General features: G+C 36.4%; 1 protein-coding gene across 6 annotated transcripts in view; it reads right to left on the bottom strand.

Moving 5' to 3' along the window:
* Positions 1-5,311: 5,311 nt before the first annotated feature.
* Positions 5,312-11,947, bottom strand: part of uif (sushi, von Willebrand factor type A, EGF and pentraxin domain-containing protein uif) — a 92,525-nt gene continuing 85,889 nt past the window's right edge. For 2 of the 6 annotated variants that reach the window (XM_073966802.1, XM_073966801.1), the window contains exons 8-13: positions 11,707-11,919; positions 11,353-11,641; positions 11,115-11,207; positions 9,443-10,830; positions 5,969-6,100; positions 5,312-5,461 (exon numbers count right to left, since the gene is read on the bottom strand). In XM_073966802.1, coding sequence (XP_073822903.1) covers positions 5,430-5,461; positions 5,969-6,100; positions 9,443-10,830; positions 11,115-11,207; positions 11,353-11,641; positions 11,707-11,919 — 2,147 coding nt within the window. In that variant the 3' untranslated portion in view covers positions 5,312-5,429. The remainder of the gene's footprint in view (positions 5,462-5,968; positions 6,101-9,442; positions 10,831-11,114; positions 11,208-11,352; positions 11,642-11,706; positions 11,920-11,947) is intronic. The other 4 variants (XM_073966807.1, XM_073966806.1, XM_073966803.1 and 1 more) reach the window with 3 other exon arrangements.

Genomic DNA, 11,947 nt, shown 5'->3' with positions numbered 1-11,947 from the left:
TGCTACAAAATTTCTTTAAGCCCATTTACACAGGACTCGCGGTTTCCAAGCAAAATCGTGAAAACCGAAAGAACCCCTAAAAATGCGAACTTAAATCGCGACTTATTTGAAAATCCCTACAGCGTTTTTTTTTGTTTCTTGATATTTCTCATCTATTAGCATTGTAGTTTCAGAATCTGCAAAAACTTCCCAGGTGTAGGCACCTTCCATTTAAATTTGGTTAAGGCACACCGTGCAAAAAGGTTGGATGAGTAATTTCTATTGGACGGTTTTACTATTTTTCTTGGCAAGATATTTTCCAAAGCATAGACTGTAACACAAGGCCTAAACCCTATTCTTTTTTGTGGTTATGGGTGATCGTGTTGAACATGACACATGCTAGTTCACCAACACTAAGGGGTGCTAAAAATAGTTTCCCTGGTGATAATTTAGACAAAAGGACGACAAGGGCAAGTTCTGGAGTTTTTCGTGTTGAATCCAATCTTGACTATTTCGTACAGCCTCCGCCAAAATAATATGTTCCCGCCAAAAACAATATGTTCAGTCTGACACCTCCATACACAAGTTTAATATTATAGTGAGCCTAAAAGTATACTTTCAATTTGTATATATAGAGGTATTACCAGACCAACGTTTTTGGAGGACAACTTTCTAGCTGCTACTGTACTATTGGATTTTTTTTGTAAAAAAATTAACTTAAGCGTGACGTCATAGTTCCACTTTACAAACTAAACAAAATATACCTTTTGAAATAAAGGAATGCAATGCCATCTACTGAACGATTGCATGCTTAATTTTAAAAGCTTAACATTGTTTTAATAGGAATGTTGTCGTATGAAAGTTCAGAAAAACTCTAACTCCGTATAATCAGAAAAGTTTCGGGTTATGTTTGGAAAATATCTTTATTTGCTTTGCTGAGCCCTGTAATTTTCAGCCCATGTTTAATAATGTTTATTCATATGAAAGAGAAAGTTCACACCTTTAAAACGAAACATTATTTGTCCTGATGTCATCATTAGTTACGAATATATAAGCATTTAAAGTAATTCATGGAAAAAAATTGGACTCACGAAAATTCAACCACATAACGTCGCGGAGACCAATATTTTTTTCAAGATTCACTTTAAATACGACCACAATGCCGTCTATTTTCCGGTATGTTTCTGTGAAGCCACTCACTAAATCTAAATTAAAATGTTTCTAATTGTGCTACTAATCACACAATTTGAACAAATATGGTGGCATATGAAACCTACGAGAGTCTATTTTGAATAAAAATAATGAAATACAATGTTGGCTAGATGGTCCCGCTGTCATATAGAAAATAATGTTGTTTTCGTGAATTAAGACCGATACTTATCAGCCCACATAAGTCTTGATTTTCCAACAACAAAGAGGAACATCTAAGCTTGAAAGCTTAGATATTCCTCTTTTTTTAAAGAAATCGAATATTGTTGGGCTGAAAAGTCCCGGTCTTAAATTACAAAACAATTATGTTTTCTTTATTAGCACCGTAACTTTCCAGGCAACATTGTATTTTTTATTTTCATTTAAAATAGACTCTCGTAGCTTTCGTATGCCGCCACTTTTGTTCAACTAGCATGATTATTAACAAAATTATACGCATTTAAATTTGGCCTTGAAAAAAGCAAGTGGCCTCACAGAAACATGTCTGTCAATAGATGGCGTACCGGTGGTATTTTCTTGAGGCCAATAATTTTCTCTTGTTCATCTTATAAAGTGTATAACTTTGGAACCAATCCAGATATAAACATGAAACTGGTAACATATGAAAGCTATGAGAATCTGTTTTTAGGAATATACACGACTGACACATGGGCTGAAACGTCATGGACTAATTGAAGTGAATAAAGCTGTTTGCAGCAATATCGACCGAAACTTTTCAGCCCAGGTCTTATATTTTTTATTCGTATAAATGAGGAATTTCACAGCTTTCATACGACACATTATTTGTCCTGATATCATCATTAGTTATAAATTTATAAGCATTTAAATTTAGTCATGAGAAAAAATTGGTCTCACGAAAATGCTACCGCAGCGCCATCTATTGACTGGCACAAGGCCGTGGAGCCAAATATTTTTTTCAAGGTTCACTTTAAAAGCTTGTAATTTTCTTTCTAGGGGAACTATTTGGACAAGAAAGGTGTCACATGAAAGCTTAGATATTCCTCTTTTTTTAAAAATATCAAATATTAGTTGGGCTGAAAAGTCCCGGTCTTAAATTGCAAAACAATTATGTTTTCTTTATTAGCACCGGAACTTTCCAGGCAACGTTGTATTTGTTTATTTTCGTTTAAAATAGACTCTCACAGCTTTCATACGCTGCCACTTTTGATTATTAACAAAATTATACGCATTTAAATTTGGTAATGAAAAAATTAAGTGGCCTCACAGAACAAAGACATACAATGGTAAAGATTGGACATCATGCACAATCGAGTTAAATTTGAATATTAAAGAATAGATGACGTTTATGTATAACAGACAATTTACAGTACACAACAGAAACAAAAGCGTACACCAATGTGAACTATGTTAAATATAACATAATTCCATGTCACGATATTGTAACATCACATTATGTTAGTCCATCAGTGCCATCTGCCGATATATACTAGCAATGGAAATGTCCCATCTTATTGTATTATATATCTTTGCACAGAAACATGTCTGTCAATAGATGGCGTACCGGTCGTATTTTCTTGAGGCCAATAATTTTCTCTTGTTCATCTTATAAAGCGTATAACTTTGGAACCAATCCAGATATACAAATGAAACTGGTTACATATGAAAGCTATGAGAATCTATTTTTAGGAATATACACGAATTACACATGGGCTGAAAAGTCATGGACTCAATGAAGTGAACAAAGCTGTTTGCAGCAATAAAGACCAAGACTTTTCAGCCCAAGTCTTATACTCTTTGTTCATATAAAAGAGGAAGTTCACAGCTTTCATACGACACATTATTTGTCCTGATATCATCATTAGTTACAAATTTATAAGCATTTAAAATCAGCCGTGAGCAAAAAATTGGCCTCACGAAAATGCGACAGCAACGCCATCTATTGACTGACATAAGGCCGTGGAGGCAGAAATTTTTTTCACCGTTTACTTTAAATGTATGTAGTTTTCTTTCTACTGGAGCTATTTGGACAAGAAAGGTGTCATATGAAAGCTTAGGTATTCCTCTTTGTTTTTAAAAAATCAAATATTAGGTGGGCTGAAAAGTCCCAGTCTTAATTTACGAAAAGAACTTTATTATCGATTTTACCTCGGGACTTTCCAGCCAACATTGGATTTTATTATTTTTATTCAAAATAGACTCTAGTATCGTTCATATGCCGCAATTTTTGTTCAAATAGCGTTATTGATTACAAAATTGTAGGCATTTAAACTTTGTCAGGAAATACTTCGTATAACTTCGGAACCAATCGAGCTATAAACATGAAAATGGTGGCATATAAAAGCTTTGATAATATACTTTTAACAAATGTACACATAAGTTATACGTGGGCTGAAAAGTCCTGGACGCAACAAAGAAATCAAAGTTGTTTGGGTTTACTTAGTCCGGGACTTTTCAACCATTGTTGATTTTTTTTGTTCTCATTTAAAATAGACTTCCATAGATTTAGCACACCGTGGTACAATGGTAAGCACACCCGTCTTGCACTCTGTATGCCTGGGTTCGATTCCCAGTCCAGGCACTCCGTTCGGACTCTGCAATAAACAGTAGTTCCCATAGCATTGATTGCATTGCACTCAGTGATATAAGAGAAGTGTTCCTTGTTTTTCCGGATGTTTCTGTAAACATTTGATATTCCTCTAGCATAGCCTTCCTTAAGGAGTTGGACAAGTTTTGAACTAATGAGACTCTATTGTGAATTACGAATTTTAATGTTGCCTTAAATATCTTGAAAATCAGGAGGGTTGGCGTTTTTTTATTTGGGATGACGACTTCAATTTTGTTTTTCAAAATAGTCTTGAAAATCCTATTAAGTTTTGCAATTTCAAAACTTCCAATACTCAAAAATAAAAGTCACACAGTTTTTTATTTAATAATAATTTTTGTTTGTTTTTTATTTTATTTTTATTGTATTCACAAAAATACAATTTTACATTATTTAAAAATTAATGTTTTTTGTTTGTTTGATAATTATCGTATTAATTTATAAAAACAATCTTTATAAACCTAAATGTTTTTTTGTTTTTCTTTTGAGTTATGGTACAATAAACGTATATATAAATTATATAAAAACACAAACTCAGTGACAAATTAACAAAAATCCATTGCCGTTTCATTTTTTGTGTGGAAATAAATAACGGAAGGAAATAATGTTGTTGTTGCACAATGAGTTGAGTAGTACTACACAGTAAATGGTATTAAGTGGAAGATCGTGGGAAGAAGTTTGGAAGGGAGGGGGGACAGTAAAATTATAAAAAAAATAATACGTTTAAAAAGAAGGGGGAAGAGATTTCTTTTTAAATTAAATTACAAAATTAAAAAATTTGAAAAAAATAATAAAAATAAAAATACCTATGAATTAACAAATACGAACTAGAAGCACATGCACTCTTATAAACACAAAACAAGGATAACTTAGGGCCATCCTGTTTTGCTTTATTATTATTTAATTTAATAGTTAAATTTGTTTTTGTAATAAAAAATATTGCATTTCAATTCGTTAGTCATAATAATTTTGTTGTGTTTTGTTGAAAAAATTTCAAGTCGTTATTAAAGCAGCTTTTTAAAAGCTTTACATTAAGCTGAGTAATTTGTAGTTTTGTTTTTGTTGGTTAATTACTAAAAATTTACTTAAATGTTCAAAGAAAATTCTACTCAAAATTAAATAAAAAAATTTTACATTTTCCAATGAATATTTTATACAAAAAAATAAAATATATATAAAAGAAAATTACAACAAATCAATATAAAGCTTTTAACTTGTCATCATCATCATCTGGTTGTTGTTTTTGTTGATTAACATCATCATAATCAAGTTTCGTCCGAGTTGGATGGTGTCGTTTCTAATGATAATGGTAGGTAGGATGGTGGTGGTATCTCTTTTCTCATTGAGAGGAGTATGGATGGATGATGTGCCATGGAATGATGAAATGGAATGTGTGGTCGTGGTGGTGCATGGTGACTTAAGTGCCTGGGCCTTCTGGTTGGAGGACTAGCATTTAAGCCCCATTCTAGATTGGTTGTGAGCGTTTTTTTTAATAAGTATGTTACATTAGTCGAGCGTTTCGTAATAAATATTTAATAGATGGATGAACATTTCGGCTGCTTTTTCTTTATGTATTTTTTTGTTCGTTTATTTGAGATTTTGTTTTATTACTAACGCTGCTAAATTGGCAGTTGTGTGTGTCTATGTGGTTTTTATTGTTGTTGTTGGTGTATTGAATTTATTGGACTTCGCTATCACTATCGCTCTTTTCTATGGAAAAAGAAATGAGAAAAAAATCATGAATTTGGTAATGAAGTTTGGAAAGAATGTAGGGGATGGAGGACAATGGATGGATGGTTCATAGATCGCAAACCCGATGTAATTATCATTAGATATTTTTCTTTACGATGGTTATTGTCTAGCGGAATTGTCTACCATTGTCCAACTCCCCTACAGGGGAAGAACTATTTTGTAACGTTTTGGCCACAGTTCAAATGTATTTTTTCTAAGGGGTAGTTTACACTATATGTAAATGACATATGACATGAAATTTTCCATCGCTATATATTCGCTAATATGTGCAATATTGGAGATTTTTCCTTACGCCATTTACTCTGTGCGTCCACACCAGCAAAAGTGTTATAAAATTACGTCCCCACATTGCCTGCGTGGGTAGATATGGAATGTTTTTATTTCGTGTCATATGACATTATTAGATAGTGTAAACTACCTCTAAAGGTTACAAAATTCCCCAAATATTTTTTTAAAGATTCTCACCTTTCTTGCCGGTATAGGCATGTCGTTTTAACCGATCATATAAATCATCCTTGGTACCATATAGTGAGGCATTCGATCTAGCCAATGTACTCATTTTGCCACCTCCATGCAGACCTGTGGAATATACAACATCTGTGATTAAATCAATTAGCAAGTCGTACTGAATTTTGGGGGAATATTAAAAGGAAACCAATATATAAGATAAATACAAAAAAAAAATAAAAATAATAAATAATAAAACAAAAAATAAATAAAATCCATAATCCGGAAAACCCATTCTATGGGCTATACAAAAACGTTGAACTGCACCGACAAATTTCTGGAGTAAAGTTTTGTAGCCTCAATGAAGACTAAATCCCACATTTTAGTCATTTCGATGGAAAATGAGACTAAAATCCTCAAAATTCGCCAAATCCGGAAGTACCGTTCTATGGGGGCTATATTAAAACCTGGACCTGAACTAACAAATTTCTGGGAAAAAAAGTTTGTAGCTACAAAGAAGACTAAATACCAAATTTCAGCCATTTTGGTGTGAAAATTAGGCCTAAACTGAAAAAAAAAAACAGTAGGAAAAGACCAAAGTCGGGCGGGGTCGACTATGTAATACCCTACACCAGTCGAAATATGTAAAAATGGAATAATTAGTATACATCCCAATACGCAAATTGGAGCCATATTTGGGGAAAATCGTTAAAATACCTAAAATCGGGAGGTACCGTTATATGGGGGCTACAAAAAAAAAAACATGGACCTATCTTAACAATTTTAAGAGGCGAAATTTCATGGCCACTGGGAACCACATATGTAAAATTTCAGCTAGTTCAAGCAAAAAATGTGGCTAAGATCCCTAAAATACCTTAAATCGGGAGGTATCGTTATATGGGGACTATACCGAACCGTGGACCTATCTTGACAATTTTTAGTGGAGCAATTTCGCGGCCATTGAGAACCTCAAATGTAAAATTTCAGCTGGTTTGGGCAAAAAATGTGGCTAAGATCCATAAAATACCTTAAATCGGGAGGTATCGTTATATGGGGGCTATACCGAACCGTGGACCTATCTTGACAATTTTTAGTGGAGCAATTTCGCGGCCATTGGGAACCTCAAATGTAAAATTTCAGCTGGTTTGGGCAACAAATGCGGCTAAGATCCTTAAAATACCTTAAATCGGGAGGTACCGTTATATGGGGGCTATACCAAAACTTGGACCGATATAGCCCATCTTCGAACTTGATCTTCCGACGGCTAAAAAAAATGGTATTCCCCAATTTTCAGCGAAATCGGTCAACAAATGCGACCTGTATGTTGCGAACGGACGGACGGACGGACGGACATGCATAAATCGACTCAGAAAGTGATTCTATGTATATCCCTAGAAGGAACTATGGGTCTATCTCGCTTCCTTTTGTATGTTACATACAAATGCACTAACACATAATACCCCTTACCACATAGTGGTGTAGGGTATAATAAAATCGGGAGTTACCGTTATATGGGGGCTATATCAACTCGTGGACCTGTGCTGACAGATTTCTGGGGAAAAGTTGTGTAGCACCAAGGAAGACTGAATACCTAATTTTAGACATTTTGGTGGAATAATGAGGCTTAGACCGTTAAAATGCCGAAAATCGTAAGGTACCATTCTATGGGGCCTATATTAAAATGTGGACCTATATTGACAAATTTCTGGCAACAGGTTTTATAGCCCCAAATTTCTGGCAACAGGTTTTATAGCCCCAAATTTCAGCAATTGTCGTGTGAAAATGATGCTAAAACCTTGAAAACACCGAAAATCGGGAGTTCCAGTTATATGGAGGATATATGAAGACGTGGACCTATTCTGACAAATTTCGGGGGGAAAGTTTTGTTGCCCGAAGGAAGATTAAATACCATATGTCAGCCATTATGGAAAAGTTATGTGGATAAAATATTCAAAATTCCGATAATAGGGAGATACCGTTCTATAGGGGCTATATCAGAAAGTGGACATATACTGACAAATTTCTGGGGAAAAGTTTTGAAGCCCAAAAGAAGATTAAACAAAAATTTTCAGTCATTTCGCTGCAATAATGAGGCTAAAACCTTTAAAAAACCGAAAATCGGGAGGTACCGTTCTATGGGGCTATATCAACACGTGGATATATACCAAAACATTTCGGGAAGGAAAGACTAATTACCAGAAGACTAATTACCAAATTTCAGCCATTTTGGGTAATATAATGTGATTGAAACCTTCAAAATGCCGAAAATCGAGGGGTACCGTTGTATGGAGGTTATATCAGAACTTGGACAGATATAGAACATTTCCAATACCAAACATCCTAGGAGAAATAGAAACTTGTATACCATATTATAAAGCTCTATCTTAAATATTGCGAGCTGTATCTTGATTTCAACAGATGGACGGACAACCGGACATGGTTATATAGACTGAGAAATGAATGCTAATCAAGAATATATATTCTTTTTAGGGTCCCCGACGAATATTTCGATGTGTTACAAACGGAATGACAATGTTAATTTTAACCTCCAAGTTATGGTGAGGTATAAAAAAGAAATAGGGTAGAGTACCAAAGACTTCTATGGATAGAAGACCCAAGTCTTCTATGGATAGAGGACCAGAGTCCTCTATGGATAGAAGACCCAAGACTTCTACGCTTCTATCCATAGATAGAAGACCAAAGACTTCTATGGCCAAAATTCCAAAGTCTTCTATGGACAGAATACCAAAGTCTTCTATGGCTAAAAGACCAACGTTTTCTATGGATAGAAACCCAAAATCTTATATGAATTAAAGCCTATAGTCTTCCATGTTTAGGAGACCAAAGTCTTCTATTGATAGAAGACCAAAGCCTTCTATGGATAGAAGGCCAAAGTCTTCTATATTTAGAAGACCAAAGTCTTCTTTGTTTAGAAGACCAAAGTCTTTTAAGGATAGAGGACCAAAGTCTTCTATGTTTAGAAGACCAAAGTCTTCTTTGTTTAGAAGATCAAAGACTTTTAAGGATAGAAGACCAAAGACTTCTATGTTTAGAAGACCAAAGTCTACTATGTTTAGAAGACCAAATTCTTCTATGTTTAGAAGACCAAAGTCTTCAATTGATAGAAGACCAAAGCCTTCTATGGATAGAAGGCCAAAGTCTTCTATGTTTAGAAGACCAAAGTCTTCTTTGTTTAGAAAACCAAAGTCTTTTAAGGATAGAAGACCAAAGACTTCTATGTTTAGAAGACCAAAGTCTACTATGTTTGGAGGACCAAATTCTGCTATGTTTGGAAGACCAAAGTCTTCTAAGGATAGAAAACCAAAGGTTTCTGTGGATAGAAGATCAAAGTCTTCTAGGGCTAGAAGCCTAAAGTCTCCTATGGATAGAAGACCCAAGACTTCTATGGATAGAATACCCAAGTTTTCTATGAATAGCAGATCAAAGTCTTCTATGAGCTTTTAATCTCAAAACTTATTCTTCGTTACTTACCATCCTTCATATAGGTTTCATTGTAGAAATTTGGCATCTCCCAGCCATCCTCCTCATCATCGTAATAATGAGCATAGGTACTGTGATGTGATGGTGCTATCGATTCAGCATACGGTGTATGGGCTCCATAATAGAAGTTCACTTGAGAACCGGTTTGATCAATGGCAGGCGATAGCATTTTCTTGGGATCACGTCTCTTGGTCGAGCGTACACAAATCATCCAAATCAATAAAACTATGACTATAATAAAGATCACAGCACCGGCAATACCGCCAGCAATATAGGCAAATTCAGAACGTTCAGCACAATGGGGACCAGTGAAGGAACCAACACAGCGACATGATGGTGTACCCTTGAGATCCTTTACACAGTTGCCTTGATTTTCACAGAAACCATCACAAACATCGGTACACTCCATGCCGGTGCCATTGAAGCCAGGTTTACATTCACATTTGAAATCGGAGGTTTCGGGTACCAAAATACAATAGGCATTGGGGTCGCAATGAGGTCTTCCCTCTGCAACCTGTTCACATGGATTGGTACATTCTGATTTCGAGGTAGCTCCGGTAATCTTTGTGCTGTGATTTGGTGGACACTGGATACAGGAAGTTTGTTGGGTTTCGGGTTGATAGTAGCCCTTGCGACATTCTTCACACATGTTAATGGTGGTGTTGAGATAGGTACCGGGTGAACAAACAGGTAGAGTACATTCCTCCACGGATTTGGCACCCACTTTAGGTGTGGTGCGACCCAATGGACAAGCAGCACAAGATGGTTGGACACCTTGGGCACGGAAAGTACCACGAGGACAAGGTTCACAACGACCATCAATACCCAATTGTTGACCCGAAGAACATTCATCACGACATTCCTTGCGTGAGGTGGCCTCAGCGGAGCGTGTTGTTTGACCCAAACCGCACAATTCACAGCTGAATGAACCTTCGTTGGGTTGGAAGAAACCATGGCCGCAAGATCTGCACAAACCGGTTTCAGAATCGAAATATTTGCCAGCCGGGCAACGTTCCTTACAGCTAGCAGCAGAACGGGCACCAGGGCCGGCGGTAACACCAGGGCGACCAGCAATAACGGGACATTTGCTGCACTGCAATTGACCAGCCTCGGATTGATAGGTACCGCGTTCACATGGGACACAGGTATTGTTGCGGGTATCATAGAAGGTACCAATGGCACAGGGCACACAATCGGGTATCATTACCACTTGACCCACAGGGCAAGCATATTCCGAACCCAATTCCAAAGAGGCTGGATCTGGTACGGTGTTGGGTAATATGTCTTGTACGGCAAATTGATCATCTTCCAAAATGAGTTTTTCCAACAGAGCCTTGACAGTGGATCGCTCGCCAGTAGAGGTATGAACTACCGGATCACTAGAGGGGTTAAAAAGAGAAATAAAGGAGATTAGTTTGACCCGCATATAGGTTGGTTTACTAAAGCAAAGCGTTTTGTTTGTTAGGCACTCTAAATTTAAAGAATTTTTGGGGACTTTGGTTAAAGACATGGACACATGAACACCACAACCCGATATACTAAACCAAAACCACAACCCCTATGTTTGAGAATGTAACGAATTTTTGTGGGGAAAATTTGCAGAATTTCTAAAAGCAGCAGAACTTTGTAAAGCGTTTTTATTTGTTTCTTAGCAAAAACATACTTCACTGCCGGGAATGAAATTTCCAGCGTGTATGTATCACCGCCAGTTTGTTGGCGTCCTTGACGGGCCCGAGGATCTGGATCTTCTTCATCGCTATAAAGTTTGGGGGGAATAACACATATTTATAAAACACACACATACATACATGCTTACACGAAGAAAACAAAACCAAGGCACACACATTTGTACAGAGACAAAAAAAATCATTTAAGGACCATATAAGGGTCCCCCTACTTACTTGAGTACTGGTATTTCAGCTTCCAAGACATAAACACCACCATCCTTGGCCTGACGACGCACACGATTATTTTGAGTGCCTCGGTAATGATCACATTTTACATCGATTTGGATATCCTTACATTCTCGGGAACCTTCCACAGAGTAAGAACAGAAGTTCCAATCACGATTAAGAGAGTTGACAGAACTGGTGACCTTTTGACGCAATACACCTTGGCCGGCCTTGTTACACAAAACATCCGAGGGGAATAACATTTTAATGCGGAACACACGTTGGGCCAATTTGGAAGCTAAAAGAGAACAAAGAGATTAAACAATTGCAAAACAGAAAATAAGAGAGAAACCAAAAACTTACGTGAACAGGCGGGATAAACCAAAGGCATGGAAGGATCAGGTGTTGGACGCCAGAAACCTTCAGCACCACAGGTATAGAATTCTGGTACTTCTTCAGAGAATCTAAGGCCAGGGTTGCAAGAAATTTCACAAACCTTGAATTGGCCACCAGTTCCCCAATCCTTGCAGACTTGGACACCACCAACAGGATCAGCCAAGGGAGGACAGAATTCAGCTAAAATAAAGACATAAACATTAAATTC

The sequence above is a fragment of the Musca autumnalis genome, unplaced genomic scaffold (assembly GCF_047663935.1).
Source record: "Musca autumnalis isolate F117 unplaced genomic scaffold, ASM4766393v1 scaffold_2, whole genome shotgun sequence".
Taxonomy (NCBI): Eukaryota; Metazoa; Arthropoda; class Insecta; order Diptera; family Muscidae; genus Musca; species Musca autumnalis.
The sequence above is the reverse complement of the archived record's forward strand: the minus strand, read 5'-3'. Positions and strand labels throughout refer to the sequence as shown.